General features: G+C 37.1%; 1 protein-coding gene across 1 annotated transcript; it reads right to left on the bottom strand.

Annotated features, from left to right (window-relative positions):
• Positions 1 to 5,573: 5,573 nt before the first annotated feature.
• On the bottom strand, positions 5,574 to 24,652 carry LOC139119796 (PC-esterase domain-containing protein 1A-like). Its single transcript, XM_070683697.1, has 5 exons — positions 24,260 to 24,652; positions 23,040 to 23,127; positions 22,416 to 22,495; positions 9,138 to 9,253; positions 5,574 to 8,691 (listed from the first exon to the last, which is right to left on the bottom strand). Exons 2-5 carry the CDS (start codon positions 23,119 to 23,121, stop codon positions 7,626 to 7,628), a joined length of 1,344 nt encoding a protein of 447 aa, XP_070539798.1. The 5' UTR covers positions 23,122 to 23,127; positions 24,260 to 24,652; the 3' UTR covers positions 5,574 to 7,625.
• Positions 24,653 to 25,280: the final 628 nt, after the last annotated feature.

The raw sequence follows: 25,280 nt of genomic DNA, 5'->3' as shown, positions 1-25,280 counted from the left end.
CACCGTGCAATTCATTGTAGTTCCCAGCTTGAATATACTAGTACATTAAACTTATTTTATGATTTCATTATGAAACAAATGAAAGACGTTTACCATTGATTCAAAACGTCTATTGAGAACAGTTGTTCAGTCTCGCCGCTTGAAGTTTTCTCTTAGATTATGGAACAATTAATTCAGATAGAAATACGATATTACATACTTAATATTATGGCAGTGCCCCATCAGGCTAGTTTAGGTAATTTAAGTAATTTTTGATTGGGAAAATTTATCAACATGGCCTAGGGTTATTTAAAATATGATTATTTGCTACACAAGCAGATTTACCAAATGTGATGAGTGTTATGGTAATACCGGTATGTTGTCCATCCTGTATGCTTGAAATTCTTTGATATTTGTTGTTTTGACAAACTTCTCTAAGTTCATAAAAAATACTTTTGATATTCTGTTGAGCAATTTCACATTCCTTTCTGTAATTAGTACAGTGTGTAAAGGTGTGGATTGTCTTTTCTTTAAGTAGACATGTTTTTTTAAATATTCTTAATGTAAGTTATTTTGCACAATATTTTATTGACAACTTAAAAGTTGTGAAAACAACGATTTGCTCCCTATGTGAAAAAGAGATATTGAGTGTGCTTAAAACAGTACATTTTGTTGCCATAATGTTAAGAAGAATAAAACATCGCTTAAAGCTGTAAACAGATAGAATTTAATTTACTCGCCGTAGTCTGTATCAACCCGTTCATCCCCAATACCGTGTGGACAGGTCCACACTCATTGTTTGTAACAATTGGATTGGGCCAAACCATGGTGGTGAAAGGGTTAAGTTGTCTACGGCTGAAAGAAATGGAATCATGACAGTGTTCCTTTCTAGTAATCACGGTGTGCACCACATACGTGATCAAAAATAACCTATTGAAAACAAAATACCAACAGATTTCTGGCAAATGTTTACAATGGTGCTTGTATTAGTCCAAATATTTTACCATTATGTTTGTGGATATTAACATTGGGTAGATTTTCCGTGGAAAGAGTAGACTGTTTCCAGTCCCATGTTTTGTGCCTATTTTAATTGAAACCAATGTCACAGGTGATTTTACCATGGTTATTCTGCCCTTGGCATTGTATGATAGATAGGTGACTGCTGTACATGTCTTTCCATTCACTGAGAACATAGGCACAAAGAATCTATACCTTGCCACACATAACTGCTATCTCATAATTATATGAAAACTCGCTGTTGAAGGATGGACAGGCAAGGACCTTGGCCAGTATCTGCTCTTGATCTTCATGCCCAGGTTAGCTAAACATAAAGGCCAAGCCAGTACATATTACAGTTTTTCAGGCTCTGAAATCATGAAAGTTCTTCAGCTTTTAAACAGTTCTCATTTGGATTTCAAGCTGATAAATCAATACCTCTAAAACAATACTTCCAGGATTGTACTTAGATGCTAATAATTATTGTCATAGATTTCTCTGAGATAACGATATCTTGTATGGCATATCCCATACATGTAGTTGCCTGTACATGTGCACTATCATTATTCTGTAATTTCCCAAAGTAGAACATTTTGACTATCTACTGTTCCCACCTGAAAATCTAGGAGATATTAAATTGAGTAAGTCAGCCACAAGTGCTACATTTGATAGATTCTGATATTGTTGTAGTTTATGTCATATTTTGCTCCTATAATAAATGGTCACAAAATACAACTGCTATCCAACATCCTTATGTCCCATGAGGGCGCTGTAACTGTATTATCTCCTTTGTTGATATGTGACTGAAATTATGAAGAGTGAAAGCCATCATCAGAAGATGCTTCAAATTTCACATTGAGTTCAGGAAGGGTATTGTTGCTAAACACAAAAGTGTAAAGAAATGCTGAAACAAAACTCCAAAAAAGTCATACCAGGTTTTTGACTCTGCAGAAGTGACAGAAGCTTGTTGCTAACAAGATGATGAAGTAGGGATTAGGATTAAAATCTGTAGAACAATCCTTGAGCACTGATGTATACTGCTTGTATTTTTTTTCTCACATGAATGTGTTCAGGATACTGACTGTCTGGCTGCAGTCAATACAAGTGGAATTTTCAGTGAGACATTTCTGTGCAGTCAGGATACAGTCAGGAAACTCATTTTCATGTTTCATTTTACATCACTCTATGAATTTCTAATTTGTAAAGTCTTTCTGTCATGCAATTTTGCAAATGTGTGTGTACACATCTCTTTAAACCTGTGTATCAGTTTTTTGCAAGCTAGCCTCTCAATAAATAAAACAGCCATGGTACCAAAGGGCTGACAAAGTTTGTTGTTTTCACTGTTTTAATAATCACCACATCGTATAAAGTAATTCCTGCCATGCCCCATCAAGTGAAGGAAACAATACAAATGTTACAATTTCTGTTTTACTGGCCACTCAACAGGATTCATCAGTGTATGCGCTGTTTACTGAACCGCAATGGAGCAAGATGCTGCCACTGGCATATTTTGAATTTTGTGATGAATACAGACATACGCTGTCAACCTTGAATTTGGATGGAAGTGGTTGATGTGTTGATCATGTAATTTTTGATTGCAGATATGCAAACGAACTATGGGATAAATGCAAATTGTTCTTAACAAAAGAGCATGGACTACATGAAGACACTGACTTGAAAAAAATGGCAATAACTGGTGCAGACATTGATGATTCAATCTCAGAAATGATATATTGTATTATTTCTTATGTTAAATACACTATCTAATATATACGAAACTCTGTGGTTTTTGATAAGATAAAAGTTAAAATCAATGCATATCTGATTCAGCCAAAGATCGAGAGAAACTGACCATGACTTCTGCAACTGCACACATGAGGGCGCACTTTCTACTCCACTACCACTTTTACTAGGTATTGCTCTTACACAAACAAATCCATACTGTACCCCTCTTCTACAAAAAAGTAAAATTTATATAATGAATAGTAGGGCAACACTCCCAAACCTAATAGCATCTACACTGTATCAAACCAAAGGAGCAAATTTCTCCAAACATTCTGTAATCAACTTTCATCATCAATGATGTGTTTTTCAGATCAAACTATTTTTATTCTAAACACATATTAGCATATTAATCTTACAGAGTACATCTGTCTACACTATGCGACGACATTTAAGAATGAAACTCATCAGCCACTAATTAACATCTCCTGTAATTAATCACAAAGATTAATGAAACTTGCTACTTATGCTTATATCACATACCACTCTATGATAAAGACTAGCTGAACTAAATGACAGCCCTGACTCACTACTACACATGTGAGCATGTGTAGTTCATATCTGGTTAAGAGATTATAACTTCTGGTTAGTTTTTAGTAAGTACAAAGCCTGGGGAAAATTAGCATGTTTGTATTAAATGATCACTGAACCTCCAGTTCTTGTTTATGCCAAATTTGCTCATTTCCTCAGATCTTTACACAAAACACCTGCCAACCATCGATAATTTCATAGTTAGCGTTTTTACACTGGTTGTAGATGCACTGCTGTAGTTCGTTGATTTGACATTGTGATCAAGGTAATGTAAAATGTGACAGTGATCAGCCTGAGAATCCAAAGCATGACACCTGACCAGTTACAATTCAGGCCAAAAACCAAACAATCGTGCACATGCATGTAAGTACACGATGCAGGTGTCAGGTATAACCTGGTGACAGAATCCCATGCATGTGTCGATACCCATCCCTGTACAACTAGTTTGTGTTAGTGTCCAGAACTGTGAATACTAGGGATCTCACACATCATGCGGTTACTACTTACAATCAAGCAACAGCTGTTGCTTGCTGTCCTACCTGCACACACCACAAGTGTCAGTCTTAGGCAGTTGTGAGTTCAATGCATTGTAGCCATCAGAAGTTGCCTGGTTGAGCCAGGTATATGGATATCAAATCAATCTACTCATGACAAGTTAGTTCAATGGTCTCTTCGCCCCCACAGATGTGGCATTTCCCATCACTAACTTTGAAAATTTTTGCCAAACTTTCTGTGACTAAACCTCTATGATATATCTCCCAGTTTAGGTCGTTTACCACATTGCTGACAATGTTGTCTGAATTTAAAAGCTAGAACAAGGACTTTTTATAGTTTTCCCAGGTAATATTCAAAGTCTCTGGCCAGTCAGTCACACTCCATACATAAATATGGTACTTACCGCGCCCTCAAATGGCCGATATGGTCACACTATCATTTTACTAACATATCACATTCCACACAGCAGTGGCGCTATCACTAGCCTTTCCCCCACAGGACCCCTGCTCCTGCTGATGTGCAGCGTTTTGGAAGCTGATCTCCAATTGGGCGGCTAAATCTTACCGTTATAATTAAAAAATACAAAAAGACTCCCTAAGTGCTGTGAAAAGTGACAATCGAATCAGATATAACCTTCCGAGTACACTGCACATCATTAGCCCAAGGACTGGTGACAAGGCATGAAAAATCTAGCATTCAGTATTCAGCAGTCCTTTCCTTCACTGGTTCAGGTATACCATCAACACTGAACATGGCTCTGCTGAATATCTCACAGCACCGTCAAATGTCTGTCACTTCAATATCTACATGTTTTATCAAAATTGGTGAACCAATTTCAGAATTGTATCACTAATTACAATATTTAAATTAGCATTTAATTGGCATGATGCTCCAAATATTATCCTTTCTTGCATATTACAATTTATATGGCAAGTTTCATCATATTTAGTGCAGTAAATCTTAGTATATAACACTATGGTCATCATGCGTCCCATAGACAACCATGTAACAGAAAAATCAAAACTTTGATAACTTCATTAATATGCATACCACGCCCACCAAAATCTAATCAGCTCTTGCCATTTGATATCTGAAGCTATGTACAAAATTTGGTTGAAATCTTTCCAGCCGTTCTTGAGATATCATGTATACAGACAGACAGCCAGACAGACAGACATAGCTAAACCATAAGCCCACGTGTGACACACGTGAGCTAATAAAATGAAACATTATTTCAAACATGTTAGAGCAGGGGATAAATCATGCAGGTTCAGTGGCCTCCTCTCTCGAGATAATGTTAGTATGAGCAATGTATGCACAATTGCCAACTCATCCTGCTAGCCATTGCTCTGTTGTTGCCAATCTTCATCACATGCTTTATGTTGGTTCAAGGGATACTATAGTTCAGGTTGCCACTGACAGCCGAATGCCAGTCTGACATGTTTGCAAGTTGAATGCTCAGCATTAAATACTGAAAACATACCTAATCACACCAAAGCCGATCTATGCTTAGATTTTCAGTTTTTGTTAATTATTCACTATTCAGGGGCAAAGGCATCTAGTTAAGAGTACAAACCCTTGCTACAGCTAGTCAGATTGGTGGGTTCACCTAGTCAGATGGATTCAGACGAAGTACATTAATAATTGTCCATGCTTGCCAAATGGATTTGAAATCCATGCACCAGTATTGTTGACTAGAGAGACTGAGAAGTTCATTGTGAAATATGAATGTTTGACCTTCAATAAGATTTCAATGTTGATGGCACGAGGAACGCACAACAAGACAGGTGTTCATTTCATGTTAACATATTTATATCAAAATTCTAAAAAAACTAACACAATGGTTTATCAACATCAAATATATATCATCTGAAAACCGTGATACAAAAAAGTAAGTTTCTTAGGTAAGTAAATGGGCAATTGCACAAAGCAGAGAAACACAATTTTGTTGGCACTATTTGGTGAATTAAAAGTGTTTTTGACTTCAAAAAAAATTTGCATAACAGTGGGGGGTCAACTGTTGTACACAGTGTAAATATTGTATATTGCAATTTTTACCAAATGTCTATCAACTTCAAGAAAGTTCACTATCAAATATCATATAAAATATTGCATTATTCAAAGTAAATGTAAACAATCAAAATGTCAGCATTTTGAATCGTCAAAGAATCAAACATGCATTGATAACCCTATCAGGAAAATTTCAGACAAAAAAATCGTTACAGCTGCACTATCATTCAATCAGCTGTCTATGCAGTCACAATGCCATATCTTGTGATCAGTACGTATCCTATTTCCATTCACATTCAAAGCACAAACGTTATTGAAAATGTACAGTTTGTACAAAACCTTTTGTTTTTTGTGATTAGACAATTATTAGGTCAGTAGTTGTCACTTCTGATTTTTTTTTGCTATTTTGTTTTGTACGTCAATTGGAAAATCTTGTTCTACTCCCAAAAGCATACTGGTATTTGAATACCAACAATTCAGTTTGTCAATGCAGCGACCATAATTTTAAAATGCACTGTTCTTGTTTCATTCTTGTCTGGACCTGAATTCACTCAACAATAGAAATACAGTCTACATTTGTACAGGCTGAGTTGACAAACTCCAATCTTTGTATCTCAGCATGCTTTGGGAGATAAAAACAAGAGACTGTAGTTAACGCTGAAAACAAAATGGAAAAAGAAACCATAACAAGTTACAGCTACTGGAAAATGCACAACTTGATCAAAATCAAAATGATCAAAAAGTAATCATTCAACATGAAAGTGGAATGTCCGAAAAACTTTACATATTAAGCACTTCAATGCCTCATGTATAGTTGTTTTAGAATGTGTTCACACTTTAACTTTTACTCTGAATAAGTGAGCACAAAAGAAGAAAATCTATTTTGTAAATTTGTCCACCCCATATATCGACTTCAGTGATGCAGTCGTTGTTTCTAGAATTCTAGGATGGAATATGAACAGTTGACACATCAAATTTGTGTATGAGGTAGTAACAAAAAAGGAAAAAAAAAGTTGCCATGTAAAATCTTGGTCAATATCCAAAAACGGTATGTTGAAAGATTGTTACTTTGAAAAAAAAAAATTTATATATATTTAATATTAAAGCACTCTGGAGGTAAAGAACAACTTAAGGAAATGGCACACAAATATAAATCACTGATAAAAAAACATTTCAGGAAACTATCACTACTCTTAGACAATAACTAACTAGTACTTTCTTATTTAAGTTTTCATGATCATAGCTGAAAATTGTGCATGTTTTGATAAAGTCTTGATTCACACACTCAAGCATGGAATGAAATGCCAAACAATTTACTAACTTACAGAATTCAGATCATCTTTTCCAAGATCTTTTGTTACTCAATAAAATGGGCCTTGCAGTGATAAATAACAAAAGGCATATTTTCTAAATAGAAACAAAAAAGAGTGAGGAACTGTGAGGCACTTCTGTGGTGATAACGAAACATGTACAATGATTGGCGATACTCAACCTGGCGATACTCCAAAGCAAAAAAGAGTAATAAAATTCTGTTGTCATACAAAAATAAATACTGAAAATGAATCAGCTAAACTCTAGCAAAAGTTATATTTTAACATCCTAAATATTTGTTTCTAAAGAGTACTGAATCCATGATAATTTGTATCAAAAGTACTTGTGTTGATAAATCAGAAATACCCATATATGCAAGTCTTTGTTGAAAAAATGCAAACAACTAGTAGTTTCACAGATGGTATACATGTACACCATCTGTGGTAAAAACTGAAAGGGAACTACCAAGTAAATTTGGACAATGTGAGTACATATGCTTTGAAAATGTCCAGTACTGATCTTCATTGGTTTCTTAATTCTTGTTCCCTATCTTTGGCAACCTTTTCTTGTCTATTTCTGCCACCACTTAACCCACTGTACGGGTTGTACCTGCTGGTACTTCGCTTTTGGTTTACTTGACTTGCAATCTTTCCATACTCAGATGGCAAGTTTTGTGGTGACACACTGAAAGCACTGTTGAGGGCAATGGATGGATACGGTTGGCTGAAATCTAGGTACGGCAATGGCAGCATGCTGTAGTCAGCTAGAAGTGGCTGCTTGTATGCAGCAGTGTGTGGGGACATATACATAGCGCTTGACTGATATGTAGAACGTTTTACAGGGCCGCCGTACCGCTCCTCAACTGTCCTAGGATAATTGGTACACTGAGAACGGATGTAATCATTAATTTGCTGCTTTGTACGTTGCCACATTGTCTGGGAAACCGGCTGCTTATAGGGCCCACCATTGCCTTCTGTGTGAGTACTTATATTTGAGTAAGATCGCCAATCTAGCTGAGTGGCGCTCTGACTACGTACATGTCTGCTTCTTCTGACAGCATGCTCAACAGACTGATCAGGGGCAATTAATCGCGGCACCCCAACTCCCCATGCATTGGCCAGATGGGCCAATACCAAATTTGTAATACGCCTGTGTGCCTTTTCATTCCAATGTACTCCATCCTTTGCCCTCCTGTGAAGTTGCCAACGAAAATAATAGTGCAAATCTAGAACATCATAGCCAAATGAAGCTACGGTATCACGGGCGTAATAATTTGCTTCTAGAATATCCAACCTTAGAGTATCATTCATAAAAGCTACTTCAGGGACCATAAACCCGCCTCTGATGTTACTGGACACCGGTAAAGTTGTATTCCAAAGCACCATGGAATGGGCTGGTAGTGTAGCCTTGAGACGCTTAAACAATTTCTCCAAGTTGTTCTTATATGTTGTAATTGACATTGGACCATATCTTGTGATATCCCAAAGACAGGAATTCATTATGACCACATCTGGTTCAGGACCTTCCATTAGATCTGACAGAACTGTCTCCACATATTTACCATACACCCGGGTCAGGAAATAGAACCTGATCATGACAAGGAGTAAAACCAGAACAAATTATTGCTACTCTTCACTGTTTGATGCAAATAATATCTTTGCCAATGTAAAATTTTCTTGAAAAACTAAATATTGTATGAAATTTAAAACATTTCTACAGTTTTGTTTCTGCAATTACAGAAATTCAACAAAGCTGGAGAAAGGTAACAATAATGGAGAGGTTTTGTTCTGGCTTTAGCCAGAAAATGTTTATATAGTTGGTCAATTTTGGAGTTTCCGTCAGGTGTATTACAACAATCATAGCGGAGCAAGCAACATTTTTCACAAGTTCCCATCAATTTGTGTGTTCAAATTGCTACCAAAGGTATGGAACATGATTAGCTGGAGTCAACAAATCTGGGTGGAGTCAACAAATTTGGGAGGACTTTTTATGAATGTTACACACTTCAATGTACGTGTACATGTAGCACTTGCCTCAAAAGATGGTAATCAGTCTGGTACTGTCTAACTTCTCTGTAGTTGATACCATTGTGTAACTCCCCCATCTTACCACCTTCAAGGAGCCTGTCTTGGGAAAAGGACAACTCACCCTGCAAATTAAAATGTAAAAACAAATCAGAGTGTATCAAGACTGTTGTAACAAGACGACAGTTTATGTATGGTCCTGGGTACTTTCCTACCAATGGTATTTTTATTCTGGTCTAGCTAATGGACAAGGTTGGCACTCCACCTGCAGAGTTGACACCATGTCCATCACACAGCCAACCCAAACCCTTGCACTCTTTACTGTGACATCATCAAACGCAAAAACTGAACTCCTAAAGATCACGGAAAGCAAATAAACTGCACATCTTTTTTTCCAGAATTGAAAAAAATTTAGTTGGGTTGATTTCAGGGTCGAGTTTGCAGTCAATGAAATATCTGGGTGGCTTTTGGTTTAACATGCTGTTACACCATTTTGTCACACTGAACAAAGTGACATGCATTAATTACATTACTTTCTCAAATGAAAGTTGAACAGGGCACTTACTTTCATACTACAGATAATTTGATACCATACTACCTACTACACCAAGTCGGAGGTAACAATATTACTTGTTACTAATTTGGCTAAAGGAATGCTTGGTTATGTTCAGATATAAGCACATTAACCCTTGAGTGCAAATGTCAATTTTTGTCACCTTATAAAACAATATGCACTCAATTTTTTTCAGTTCCAGACAAGTTTTTCCGATTTTCCCCAAAATTTTCATCAAAAACAGTTGCAAGTGAAAAGTGATGTCCATTTGGTTCAAAATTATCAATACAATTATAGAAAAATTTGTAAAAATTAAAAAAATTTGCACAAAAATTTTGGTGGGAAAAATTACAGCACTCAAAGTGTTAATAAACATCATCAGTTTCTAGTTTTTTCTGCATTACAGTTACAACTTCTTTGCCCATAATGTTACCTACATTGAAATCCTTTTAGGACTTTGAGGTACAGGGATATTTTATTTTGATAAATACTGTGATAGTATGTTGGATTTTGTTTTGTTTTACCATTGTAAATCCACTTAAGTTTTTCTAATTTTTTGTATGATCAAAGACAAACATCAGTAAGGCCAAAAGGCATAATCAATGCGTGCAAAGATAAGGTATGATGTGAAAGTGAAGTTGTACATAAATAATTAGTTAATATGGTGATTCTCAATGGAAACTATCAAAATAGCCACCACTCTCTAATGCGTTATGATGTAAAGGAGTCTTTACATTTCATCATATGCCACCAGCTACGTTCCTGTTTTACACTATGGGAAAAAAACACCCTCAGTTTGTGTAATAATCTGCCATATCATGCCATGGGTAAGCATGCGCATTTCAGAACTAGCTTTATTCTGGTTACTATGCTCATTGCAATCAGTAAACGTTCCATTCATAAACAAAATCAGTACAAGATTCAAACACAATCTCCCATTTCTGATAGTACTGGCAACAGTGAACGAAAACAGGGTGATATTTCAATTGAAATCCAGTGTTAAGTGAGCATGTTACCAATGATGTCTGTTTATTAAAAGACTTGAAAGTCAGGGTTCTCTATGGAAAGCCTTCAGCTGCCTTAAGGTTACAGATAGTAGTATATTAGGAGGTTACATAATTATTTTATAACGAAAGAAAATCATTTTATGTGCCGACACCATATATTTATGAGCATCAGACATTACTTCATGTGCAAACATTAAGATATTATGTGCTTCAAGTATTATTTAAGGTCAATTTACTATTATTTTATGTTCAAACACTATGATATTATTTGTCTATAGTATTATTTTATTTGCAAACATTAAGATATTATGTGCTTCAAGTATTATTTTATATCAATGTACTATTATTTTATGTTCAAACACTATGATATTATGTGTCTATAGTATTATTTTATTTGCAAACATTAAGATATTGAGTGCTTGAAGTATTATTTTATATCAATGTACTATTATTTTATGTTCAAACACTATGATATTATGTGTCTATAGTATTATTTTATTTGCAAACATTAAGATATTGAGTGCTTTAAGTATTATTTTATATCAATGTACTATTATTTTATGTTCAAACACTATGATGTTATGTGTCTATAATATTATTTTATTTGCAAACAGTAGGATATGTTGTGCATAAAGCATTATTTGATGATTAACTACTATTAATTAAAGTTCAAGCTGCATGATATTAAGTTATGCAGTTGTTCAAATTTTACGATATTACGTGCACAAAGAATTAGTTTTGTGCTATCACTATGATTTTATCTATATACAGCATATCTTACGTGAAAAAATAATATTGAGTATTTTCGATATTGTTTTTTATGAGCACACGTGTATGTATTTTGTGTGTAATCATTATTTTATTTGGTGTTGCCATCGTGTTATGCTGTTACATTAGTATGTTATAACCTTTCTTTATCATTTTATAAGCTCACACTTTGCAACCACTACAGGCATACTTTACAGACTTTATGGGATCAATCTGATCACTTCACAATTTTCAAGTTGCATGCGACCTGTTAACCCCGAACAAGGCCAACTAGAGTGACACCTGGACGACATCAGGGGTTTGTACACGAAAGAAATAAATGCACTTAGCCTGGTCATTTTGTATGTCTCGCCGATCGCTGTGCCACTAAGTGGAAACACTGATTTAATGGAAATATAGCCTAATTCAGTGTGGAAACAATCAGTATATTACAAGTTCCATGATGCAACATGATTAAACCGAGCATGCTCCATGCCCTTTGGCAAGTTCTTTGAGCTGTTGTCCATAATCAGCACAGGCAGTTTGACACGGATAGTAATTGTTCATCATTGAAATGCAACGTTCTGCAATGGCCACATTATTGTTGGGGCTTAATCTTAGCAATTTGGTTGACAAATTTGAAGAGGAGAAGATTACGCCAGTACATATTTGTGAATTATCCATCGCCGACTGTCATTCAGTCGGTTTGCACAACTCCCAGGAAATGATGGCATTACGCACTATGTGCACAGGCGGCTGTTTTCTGGGTAGTTTCTGTAAGTGTAGTTTATTCTACGTTTCGACGTTCTCTTCCGTAGCTTACGGAAGAGAACGTCGAAACGTAGAATAAACTACACTTATAGAAACTACCCAGAAAACAGCACGCCTGTGCTATGTGCACATCACGTGGGTCAAAAGCTCCTGTTAAGGTGCCTCAAGGATGTGGTGCACCATAGTATTTCATTTCCAGAGACATACTACAAAACCACTTTGAAGGATTCATCATATTTGAAATTACATCCATGTTGTCTGTATTGGAGAGAACTATCTAGAGGAGAATGCAGTCATATAGACTCAGTAAGATGAACTTTTCCAGCATATCAGATGAGGATCTTGATTTGCATGTACATCAGTTAGCACAAGAATATCCTAGCTGTGGTGAGAACATGGTAACATGTCTTCTCATGGAAAAATTTGGAGTAAAAGTTCAACGTATGCGATTTTGCGATAGCATACATAGAGTTGATAGTGATGGAGTATATGCCAGGAAAAATAACAGCTAAAGTATTACCACAGGTCCAGTAGGCATAATTTGTGATGATTTTTTCCTATTATTATCATAAAAAATAATTATGAATATTAATAAATTATTAATATGAATGTTACAGAATATTAAAACTTTTTTACACACAATGCCGTCTACTTTGTGTAAATGCTGTCTGGAAACTCCATTGTTTTGATAATTATGATTATGAATAAATTATGATTATGATTAATAAAGTCATATTTTACACATTGTAATGTGCTTATGTGAACAACCCTCTGGAAACCCTTATATAGTTTCACAATCTATGCCAAAATACTAGTGACACCATTGCCCAGGTTCAGTCTACGGCGAGAGTTATCATTGCCCAGGTTCAGTCTACGGCGAGAGTTACTACACAGTGTATATACACTGTATTACAATATGACTTTATTAATCATAATCATAATTTATTCATAATTATAATTATCAAAACATGGAGTTTCCAGACAGCATTTACACAAAGTAGACGGCATTGTGTGTAAAAAAGTTTTAATATTCTGTAACATTCATATTATAATTTATTAATATTCATGATAATAATAAGAAAAATCATCACAAATTATGCCTACTGGACCTGTGAAGCAACGGGTATACAATGTGAAAGGGCCCAACCAATTGTGGCATGTGGACACAATTCACAAACTCATGAGTTGGTGTTTTGTCATAATTGGTGGCATTGATGGTTTCAGTCGGTTGCCTGTAATGTTGGAATGTAAAGATAACAACAAGGCAAAGAAACAATAATTTAATACTTTCATGCCCTTGTAATCTTTCAATACTTGAGACTGATCTCGGCCAGTAAAATGGCAAAACTATCAAAGCATATGTGAACTCTAAATGAATACTTTCCTGACTAAAAAGACATATCACACATTTCCAAAATAGGCATTGGCAAATGCCATATCATACAGCCCAAAAAGAGTATCATTTCGGATGGCTGACAGAGGGTCTTGGCAGGTTAAGACTGTTTACACATGTATGAGCAGGTGGCAGGAATGATGACATAGCCTCAAATCAAATCTGATCAACTGTGCGTCCGTCATGTCGAGGACCATTTCAGGTTTGATTCTGTCAGCTAAGAAACGTTCTGCCAACGTTGACAGATTTAATCTTTCAAGAGTGGCTTCCATGTCTAATGAATGTTGATTCTCACTGACACGTCAACATTCAATGGCCGCATTTCCATGCAAGAAAAGGTGCCCTCTAGTGGTTCAAAAGTGCGAGCTAATAATAATAATAACGAATGGTCTTAAAGGTATTAACGTAAAGCCTTAACACCATAACCAAACCAAATAATATTATAGACACATAATATCATAGTGTTTGAACATAAAATAATAGTTAATTGACCTTAAATAATACTTGAAGCACATAATATCTTAATGTTTGCAAATAAAATAATACTATAGACACATAATATCATAGTGTTTGAACATAAAATAATAGTACATTGATATAAAATAATACTTGAAGCACATAATATCTTAATGTTTGCAAATAAAATAATACTATAGACACATAATATCATAGTGTTTTGAACAGTGTTCGCGGTGACTTTTTTCTCCTCGCGTACGGCATACGCATTAGTCTGCTAAAATTGCGTAATGGCTGGATTTGAGTGCGTAATTTCACTTCCGCACTCGATTGTTAAAGAAACTGACTGCAAAATACAATGTGCCGTTGAATAAACCTACACTACATATTCGGATTGTACGATGTAACATATTTTAATGAAAACAGTTTAACGAACAACTTGAACAATGTTGAAACGTAACAGCGAAGGGTAATGCGACCGTCAAAACACATCGGGCAACCCAAAAGTTAGAGTTATGGCAGCTTATCCAGACGGGTTGTGGACGTTTCGGCACCAAGTCGTTTCGGCCCAAGACGTTTCGGCCTTCCAATATCAGGCCCCAAGTCGTTTCGGCACCGCAACCCAAGACGTTTCGGCACCGCTGAAGGCTACCTGTGGGAACTAGTGCTGGAGCGTAATGTTACAAATCAAAGTACTAAAAAGTATAGTGTCAACTAACATTCACGTACATGCTTTAATCTTTGTGAGAACATGGGAAGAGACCGTAAGAAAAAACTTCATATCATTTTCAAATCTGTGACACAAGTTTATCGATATCAATAGCCGCCGACACGGCAAAAGTTTGAAAGCGGTGACGAAACAGCACGGCAAAATTCACACAAAATGCACATAAAGTACTGACCAGAACGCAAAGGTCACGCTTACGAATACGATCAGTCAATTACTAAATAGTTTGAAAAAAAATCGAAATACAGATGCCGAAACGTCTTGGGTTGCGGTGCCGAAGTGACTTGGAGCCGGAAATTGAGAGGCCGAAACGACTTGGGCCGAAACGACTTGGTGCCTGAACGACCAGTTACCATCCAGACACGGGATTCCGACGAGCTCTACCGATGAATCGTTTTTTTCACGGACTCGTAGAGCAAAGTTGAAAGAAAACAAATTTGTCTGCTTCGACGCCATGCTGCATGTGTGCTTGATCAAAATTTGGGAGCAGCGAGACGCGATGATCGTGCACGGTTGGCATTTATATGATTTGTCGCAACATTTCTGTCAATCACTAACTTTCAGAAACTATCGCTCGCCTGAAAATTAGCAACGTAATTCATAGGCACAGCTGACATGATAACGTGCCTAACGTGATAACGTGTGGACTACGATGCCGATTTTTCAGACAACGCCCAGAGAATCCGAAACTTTCCACACAAAATGAGTGATTGACAGAAATGTGTTGCAACAAATTTCGTCTGATTGTCGGCTAAGCTCAGTCGTGGGGAGTGCTTTCGGTGTTATCCTTTGCGTATAGAAAACGCATAACGAAGAAGAAAATGCGTAGAGAGTCAATTTCAATGCGTAAATACGCACGATTTTTGCGTAAACGCGAACTCTGTTAATAGTACATTGATATAAATAATACTTGAAGCACATAATATCTTAATGTTTGCAAATAAAATAATATTATAGACACATAATATCATAGAGTTTAAACATAAAATAATAGTACATTGATATAAAATAATACTTGAAGCACATAATATCTTAATGTTTGCAAATAAAATAATATTATAGACACATAATATCATAGAGTTTGAACATAAAATAATAGTACATTGATATAAAATAATACTTGAAGCACATAATATCTTAATGTTTGCAAATAAAATAATACTATAGACACATAATATCATAGTGTTTGAACATAAAATAATAGTACACTGATATAAAATAATACTTGAAGCACATAATATCTTAATATTTGCAAATAGAATGCTACTGTAGGCACATATTACAGTGTTTGGACATAAAATAAATAGTATAAACTTAAAATAATACTTGAAGCACATAATATCTTCATGTTCGCAAATAAAATAATACTATAGACACATAATATCATAATGTTTGAACATAAAATAATAGTAAATTGACCTTAAATAATACTTGAAGCACATAATATCTTAATGTTTGCTCATGAAGTAATGTCTGATGCACATAAAAATATAGTGTCGGCACATAAAATGATTTTCTTTCGTTATAAAATAATTATGTAACCTCCTAATATACTACTATCTGTAAACTTAAGGCAGCTGAGGCTTTCCATAGTTCTCCCCAGCCCAAAACAGCGTCGCGGCCCGCGACGCTTTCGATCTCACCGCGACCCTATCATTGTTACCCCCAACGCTATGAGGTTCAGCGGCAAAATGTTCACAATGGCACCTACTGGTCGACGTCCGTACGATCACACAAAAGGAAGACAGATTATTTGTAGCTTCTTTGTTTTACAATGTCACTAGTTATTACTCCTTTCAATTTGTATGAATAGTGTTCACAACAGAACAAGTTCACACGTCCCACCCTTGACGGTACTGGCACCGACCCATCCAAAGAAATTGTAAAGCTAAAGGACAGAAAAAATTGAGAGTAAAAGTCAGTGACGATTTCCGCTCTTAATTGACGAAATATTTTCAATCAAAATCAAACTGATTACACAATCCCTAGCTTCAGAAGTGGCGATTTGGTGAAATTTCTGTTTGTCTCACATCTTGAAAGAAAAAGTAAACTGGAACGAAGAGATCATCTGATCATGTATGCTGCCGATCAACAGCATAGCCTAGAATAGTGGAACTGTCTGTCACCACACGGCATGGGTTGGCTGCACGTACAAGCACAGGGCCTCATAAGTGCCTATTTAAGTCAATATTACAGCGTTTTTCTTTCTTTTTCAATGTTACAAATCCAGCTGAAGAGCACAACACTTGTGTAGCTGTCTTTTGTGTAGCGTGTATTGGCATGTATAGTGCGTCCTCGTAAATGTGACCTTTAGTTCCGTGACCTCTAGGCCCAGCTCTAGCATGCCTACTTCCTGCCCTGCCCCCGCTATGCTTACTGTACTAATTTCCCAAGGGAAGCAGCTCTTCGCCAAGCTAAGACCATCAGCGCCGCTAAGTACCTGGTTACTTAAAATGCATCATAAATATTCATATATTTATGTGGGTGAGTCTGCATTAATGAGCTCAAAAAGCACCAGGGCTACCGGCGACCTCAAGCATGGAGCAACATGTTACGGCTCTGGCGACTGTTGTTTTTGGCAAAAACGCAGAGCAAAGAAAGTCCGGTAAGTATTCAGTGCGTTGTACGCGCGATCGAGCAAACATCGTAGAAGCCGTCGACGGCTCACGGGAAAATGGTCGAAAATACGTGTTCTTATCTTCAAGAAAGTTAGCAGGCGTACAGAATGAGTCTCAATCGATCAATTCGACCAGAAAAAAATAATTACGATTTCAAAATCGTCGATTTATTTGGAAATTAAACTGCCGAAATAATTTAGTGGTCGAATTAATTGGAACGACGAGGATGAAATTTACGCGAGACATGTTTGCCATGTTGAGACTGCTTCAAAGCACGGACTGTGAAATTTGTGAGGTCGACAAATTAGGTAACAAAAAACCTCAAACGCACCTGGGTGTCACATCAAAATCAAAGTGGCCGCGATTACAGACGGAGCGATCTGTGACACTGCCACCGGCCGCTCGACGGACGACGCGTAAGTGACATCGTGTGCCAGCCCTTGGAAATATGTTGTAACTCCCTGACAGGCAGATAGTCTTATGGCGTTTGATGCATTGAAAGTTTGTAAAAATAATAAAAAATGACATCACCGATCATAAGAAACGTGGTGTTGAAGATAATATTTTTTAAGAGAAGACTATGGCGACCATATTTCTGTAAGTATTGTCTAACTTTGGAAAACCAATATCTGAAGATTTACTTCAACCACCACTTTTTATTTATTCTACTCTTATTATAAGATTAGTCGAATTTCTGGAAAGTAGGTGTACATTTTCGATGTCTGTGTATCGTCTATACCGAAGTCATATCCGAAACAGTACATATTCAGATCGCGACAGCGTAGACCCCTCTCTCTCCCTCTCTCTCCGGCATTTTGATATTTTATATTGTCGACATTTATATATAAGTCTGAAGTTTCAGGTCACTGCTCAATGCAAGTAGTTGGTGTCAATTTTCCGTATCGGGCATGGTCTCTATCGTCACTCAAATCGTTAGTTTTTTCCTGTTATATTAGATATCAGACTCAAAACACAACGTGAACAATGCTGATAACATATCGAAAACCGGTAAAGTTCGAAACTGATGATATGTCGCAGCCTGGAAAAAGTTCATCACCATCGATCGAATGTCCGTGACGCTTTTTTCTGCCAAATAGACATATTGACATAAGACATATTGCACAGGGAACTTCGTGGTATGGCGATTATATGAATTTTACCGTGAAGAAAATCTGTGAATTTAAACTGGCCGTACAACCAACAGTAAACATGGCGGAGCATATATATACCGACTTCAGAGACTTCGATTTTATTTCCATTGCGATCGCTGGTGAGAGCGAGTCGTCCGGTCGAATTTTTTCCCACTGGCTATTTGGCTTTGAATTTTCAATTGCCCTCATGTGCTAAAAACAAGACAGGCGTTCTCTCTGAATCACTTTTGAATATGAAAAAATCGGACATCTGAACCTCAACTCGCAGCTTGAAAGTTGTTCTCCGAATCGGGACAGGGACATCGGTGAGGCCGGATTTCACGTAATAGCTATGGAAACCGACGGCTCGTTCGGTGTAAGAAAGCATGCGATGTACGTCTACGTTATTTTTACTGGTTTTGAGAACTTCTAAATAACTTGTAATCTGTGTATCTTCGCACATCGAACCGATATTGTATACCTATCACCGTCGAAGTTTATGTCTATCACTATAGAGTTCTTTTTATCCAAAACACTATCCAGAAGAGTCCCACAGAGCAGTCAAATGAAATTGCTTCAAACGAATGAAATTGCACGAAAGAATGAAAATCAACAGCACATCCTGGACGTGGTTTAAAATGATAGCGCTTGTGAATAGGACTTTCTATTTGAGTAACGGGGATGGAAAGCACAGAACTGTAAAAGTACTGGAAAAACGTGCCGTTTTTCTCCAATTTTAGCAACTGTAACGACCCTTTATTCTTTACTATACCTTTCCATAATTGAATTAAACTAGGTTTAGGGCTTATACACACAGTGTACACTGATGTACAGAACTTTAAAAAGTACTCTGCTGGGAACGAGCAGGGGTTTACATAAGAAAATAATAATATCTCGTCAACGGGCGCATGGGCAACGTCTTTGCACATTGGTCAAAACTAATGACACTGTAGGTCAGGATATAACATCAGTCAAAGTAAGATTGAATAAGGAAGACGAAAATGCTTTCATCGATTGACAAAAATGAGAAGGAACGAGTCAGTAATATCAATCCATAAAGGGGAGATCGAGACTGCCATCCCCCATGGATTAATCAACTGGGAACAAAATATATATTTCGATTGACAGACTTACACAACCAGAGACAGCATTTTATTCAGCTTTAAATAAGTCACTGCCTTTCCTATAATAACACCCCGTTTGCGTTTCGATCTACTCTGCTCTGTCCCCAATCGGTATGGTGTTAGGTGATAACGCAATCTCGACTGGCGATAAAATGGGAACAAAATAGGCATAACAAACTTTAATATCTGTTGCTGTACCACTTAGGTGATCTGCCGGCTGTGTCGCGTACGGGCCATGTGCAACACATCGTGTTTGTAAATATGTTAATTTCCTGTTTATTTCTTGCATAAGGCACGCCCCACCACTCTTGAACGAGCCGTCACTCACCAGATTACGTCCTCATTATAAAGTATAATCAAGTTGCCCACACATGTACTTTACAGCGCACATGGTTCGCTTCGGACATGGTGCTGACAGCGTCCAATTTTCTTCACATTCTACATTCACGAAGGTTCATTTTTAGACTTTAATGACAATGTCAGATCGGTGTGCCAAAACGATGGCCGTGTCCGTCAAAAAAAATTACCAAGATTTCATGTTTTCGGAGATTCACCATAACACTGATACTGCGGATATGGCCGGATCTGCCTCCCTTGGGAAATATATACAGTAAACACAGCGACGTCTGTACACGTGGCCAGAAGGCATGGCCAGAGGAATTGGCTAGAGGTCACGGAACTAAAGGTCGTATTTACATATGATCACATTCCCATTGAGGGCGCACTATACATGCCAATACAAGCTACACAAAAGACAGCTACACAATGTTGTGCTCTTCAGCTTTATTTGTAACATTGAAAAGAAAGAAAAACGCTGTAATATTGACTTAAATAGGCACTTATGAGCCCCTGTGGTACAAGCAACTCAACTTTCCAAGATCAAACGGTCAGTATCTTGTGAAAACAGCAACATAGCAATGACAATTGTTATAGTCAGTGGTAAAAAACTCTTAACAGATGGAGTGTTGATTGCTTTAAACAAATGAAAATGCATATGAAGAGAATGAAAAACCCACATCGCGTGCGTGAGTGAAAATACTGTAAACAATGGCGGATTGACATCAGAGTGGGACTCTTCTATTTTGGTACCGGGGTGCGCAGGATCAGAGAACCCTGATAAACGTACTGAAAAAACGTAGTATTTCCTGGCGATGCTTTCACGGGAACTTCTATGCCTCATTGTTTTACATCTTTAATAGTTTCTTTGATCTGAGCAGTTTTACCAACTGTAACGGTATATTTTACTCTGCTACCCTTTCTTTATTGGAGCATGGAGGTAGCAGAAGGGAGTTAAACAAGGGTAGGAGCTTATGCAACTTAGTAAGGATGTACTAAATTTTGAAAAAAAAGTCAGTCGAGGGGCTCTACTCCATAAGTACCCTGTTTTTGTCCATTTTTGGTGAACACAAAACTAGATGCAAAATTTATGCAAATATTTGAAAAACTAATTACGCAAATATTATGCAAATTAGCCGCTACTCTATAAAAAAATCCTAGGGAGAACCCTGAAAGTGAACTGAATATAAATCTGATTGAGTAAGCACAATCATGCAATGGTAGATGAGCCAAGCTGTCGCCCAGCTTCAAGTACAGTACGTGGTCATTTCATTATGAAGTCAAACATTACAAACTTTACCTAAAGGCACAATATTTCTTTCAATTGAACTTTTCCTTATGATCGTATTTCGCTGCCTGTGTAATGTTAGTTATGATAATTTACATCATGTCATTGTTCCTCTTATATCTCAATTTACATCTCATTATTTGTTGGTACACTTACGTTACTTTATGAGTTTTACAGGTTAAAAATGGCCGCACAGCAGCCATATTGGATCGTATCACAAAACAAATCAATGTGCATAAGTATGACATAACGAGTAATTCTTGTACCAAGTTTGAATGAAATCACTCCAGGCATCTGTGAGATATCTGTGTGAATGGACAGATTCACAGACGCACGCATGGACATGACCAAACCTATAGGTCCCCTGGACAGTGTCCGTGGGGACAAACAAACGACGTCATTATGTACATGAATACGTGACAATTTGGCCATTGCTTTTCTGAAAAATTTACAAGAATGGCGATAAATGTTTGATATCCCATGTATTTCTATTTCCAAATCTATGCAGAATATTGTTAACTACTTATTTGTCATTCCATACGTACTGGTATATGATAAAAACTTCACAGGGATTTGCAGACCTTGATCATACGGCAATAGCCCTCACAAGCTCAGACCCTTCTGCCATACAACCTCAGTCCGCAAAACCTGTATTAGGGCTGCAAAGATAACTATACCATCTGTATCATTATCAGAATGAGTATCATTCTTGCTAATCTGATTTGACATAAATGACACTCATGCTGATTTGAGACAGGAGCAGGTGATATTGGTCATATCAGTATATTGATGGCACAAATACAACAATCCAATTGGAGAAGTGAACCATGCTATGTGCAATATAGCACAGTTGGAGCACGCCGGAGCTCCTAACTAGGGAAAAATTTATTCCTTAACGTTTTACTCTAGAATTTCAATATACTGTTGTGATATTATAGCAATAAATCACAACAGGTACACCACTGAATTTTGACTAGTTCACTCCATATGTGCACTCACTTTTACTCATGAGCATATGTTGAGAACTGGTGGAAGTCTTGTGGTATACCTTTCGCTAGGTGAGGTTTAATGCTGATGTAACCTCATAATATAAGTATGTAGCAGTATGTTGTTTACAACATTTTACGGTGTACTTACCTTTTGACGCAGTTCAGAATTATTTAGAAATCTGTTCTCCTGTAACAAAACTGTAAGGTCCTTGTAAATTGTCCTCTGGACTGGAAAAATAAGAAAATTCCAGAATTATTTTATTGGAACATTTTGTTGCATTGCCAAAAATACCTCATTAACACATACAATAATCATTATGCAATAATCAACTAAAGTACAGAAAAACGGGAATACTCAGAATTATATCATACCAGCATGTTGATGGCACAAATACAGTGATCTGATTGGTCGAAACACAAAAAGAACCGTGATACATTGGCGATATACTACAGCTGTGCGAGCTCTCCGGTTGAGCAAAAATCCGTTTTTGACATTCCACGCCAGAATTTCAATATACTGTTATGATATGATAGCAATAAATCACACCCAGCGACGATATGCCACTCAATTTTGACCAGTTCACTTCATATGCACTCGCTATCGATTGTGCATATTTGTCGTGAACTGGTCAAAATCTCATGCTATACCATCACTGGGTGTGCTTTATTGCCTAATTATATTAGTCACCAGATGGATTATCAAACATAAAAAGTACGTCAAGTTGTTGAGATTCATCTTTGTTCAGAAATTACTGCAATCACTGAGAATTACCTGAGTCGCCAAGAATTACGATGAACTTATTCCTCAGGAGCTTTTGGACATCCTCCTTCAGGAAGACTGCTTGGCGTTCCATTGTTTACTGTGAGATCAATGATATCACTATTTTCGGTTAGCTGTCTCACAAGTTATGTAATGTACAGGCAATTTTGTCATTGGATGCTGATGAAGTGTGACGCATCTGGGTATATACACGTACGTTTTGACAGGATGTTAACTTTGGTCTGGCTTTCCAAAAAAGAACTGCTATGTTTGAAAGGGTTCAGTCCTGACTTCATCAGTGACAGCAGAAGTTTATTTTCCAACGTCAAGTATCACACCACCACAGGAAGTATCACATTATGCATGCAGGAAATTACACAGGTGGAAAGGCTTCAATAAACAGCCCGATGAATGAACCCGATAACACTCTGCTCTCTAACACAGTGCAGTCTACATGGCTTTTACGGACGTCTACTCTAATACATTTGCTGCGTTTGAGGTAGGTAGGGTAGGTGTGTTTGAAAATTTTCGGTTTGAAAATCTCGATATATTTTTCAAAATTTTCCAGTCATGAGGAAAAATTCAGAAAGTCTTGGAAACAAGAAGGAAGATTCATAGGCGACTAGCTGAATCATATTTTGTAACACACAGCGCGTCAAACAACAAAATTGACTGGTCAAAATCGGAGCTCTGTAAGCAAATGGGCAAAAATACCCAAAACATTTCTGTGTTCAACGGTGACTTTTCTGATAACTGCTTCACCATACGAAACTGCTGTTCGAAATTTAGTTTAAGTTCACCGTCTTGTTGGAGTCGGGTACATGCACTTGTGATCCAACTAAACGGTCGAACACGCAAGTGAGCCCGTGCGCACACGATCCGTGCATATGCGTTTGTGTCCCCGTCCTAAAACTTACGAAACCACGCCAGATTTATAAACGCGGGCTTTCAAAGAAATGCGGGGAGAAGATGAAAAAGGATGACGTATTGAATACTTCTCACACAATAATAGTCTGCGGTTTGTACTTTCGCGAATTCACATTTTCACTGAAAGTTTGGGAGTCTGACCAGATCTCTCTGTAATTTCCAAGGGTTTAAAAAAACGACAACGAACAGAATGACCGTTCTCGAAAAGCATAGTTGTCTGTATTTCCTAAACTCGAAAAGAGACAAAACGTTCACATCGAAGTTCATATATTTAAATAAAGTGAAACAGAAAACTGGATCTTTACCTTCCTTCGTGACTCCCGCGAACTTCTTACTATGGATTTTTCGGTTGCACTTATGTAAATTAACCTTTCGTATGCCCAATGACATTGCCAGATTTATACCCCGTGACTTTTGACTTGGAACGTTTCAGCTGTTCAGGTCCTATGCAAATGCCGGCGCGCCGAATGTGCTCCCTAGTTCTCCAAGGCCATGTGTGTGTTTGTTTTGAAATCAGGATGTCGGTCATCTGTGTAAACTGATTTGATAAAGGTGCCCATGCGACAACTCTTCTCAAAATACATATCTGTGAAGTTTATGTAACTCTCTACAGAATGCCTCATTAGCAAAACCCACAGGTCCGTGGAGTTGCCGTGGCAACTCCACGGACCACTGGTAAAACCGATGCGGTTTTACAACCTATATCCAGGCACTTGTTTGCATAGTAGGGAGCGTTCATTATTGCAATAAGGGGTGGAATTTAAGAAGTATAAGAACTATAAAAGTTGACCACCTTTAAAGTATAGATTCCAAAATATGACCCCTCAATTCATCAGTTTTGAAATGTAAACATGTAAAAGTTATTGATCTTATTTAATTGATAAAAAAATTACAATGAAGCCCCGATGTGCCATCAAAATGTGGCGCTGGAATCGAACAGCAAAACAACCACACGCACGCATAATTTTGCACTGTGGGCACACTCAGTAACTTTTCGCTATTTTCAGAATTTTGCTCTGTGAAGTTAAACCTAGCTTCTTGTTTACCCCAAATGAAATATTCGTCACATTGATTGTAAACATAGCCTTCATATGTGGCACGACCATTGTTATGGTTGACAAATTACAAGTAATTCAAGACCGGATTTGGATGCAGTTTAGGACAATATTAATGCTACTTGCACACATATTGCCTTTGTTGAGAAGCTAAACACTTGGCTAAACACTTGGCAGTTCATCGTGCTTTGGGAGTAGAAGAAGAATCTGAAGATGATTACACACAAAATTACGGAAACACTAGCTATAAGGAGTAACTGTTTAATCTGCT

This window comes from Ptychodera flava, chromosome 20, assembly GCF_041260155.1.
Source record: "Ptychodera flava strain L36383 chromosome 20, AS_Pfla_20210202, whole genome shotgun sequence".
Taxonomy (NCBI): Eukaryota; Metazoa; Hemichordata; class Enteropneusta; family Ptychoderidae; genus Ptychodera; species Ptychodera flava.
Note: the sequence above shows the minus strand (reverse complement) of the source record. Positions and strands in the feature narration are given on the sequence as shown.

What these genes read in the sequence shown, in the direction of transcription:
- LOC139119796 (XM_070683697.1), bottom strand. Translation starts at nt 23,121, where the DNA reads ATGGAACGCCAAGCAGTCTTCCTGAAGGAGGATGTCCAAAAGCTCCTG. An exon ending in CGTAATTCTTGGCGACTCAG is followed by an intron (nt 22,496 to 23,039) that starts GTAATTCTCAGT and finishes TTATTTTTCCAG; the next exon opens with TCCAGAGGACAATTTACAAG. An exon ending in ACTGATTACCATCTTTTGAG is followed by an intron (nt 8,692 to 9,137) that starts GCAAGTGCTACA and finishes TGTCATGATCAG; the next exon opens with GTTCTATTTCCTGACCCGGG.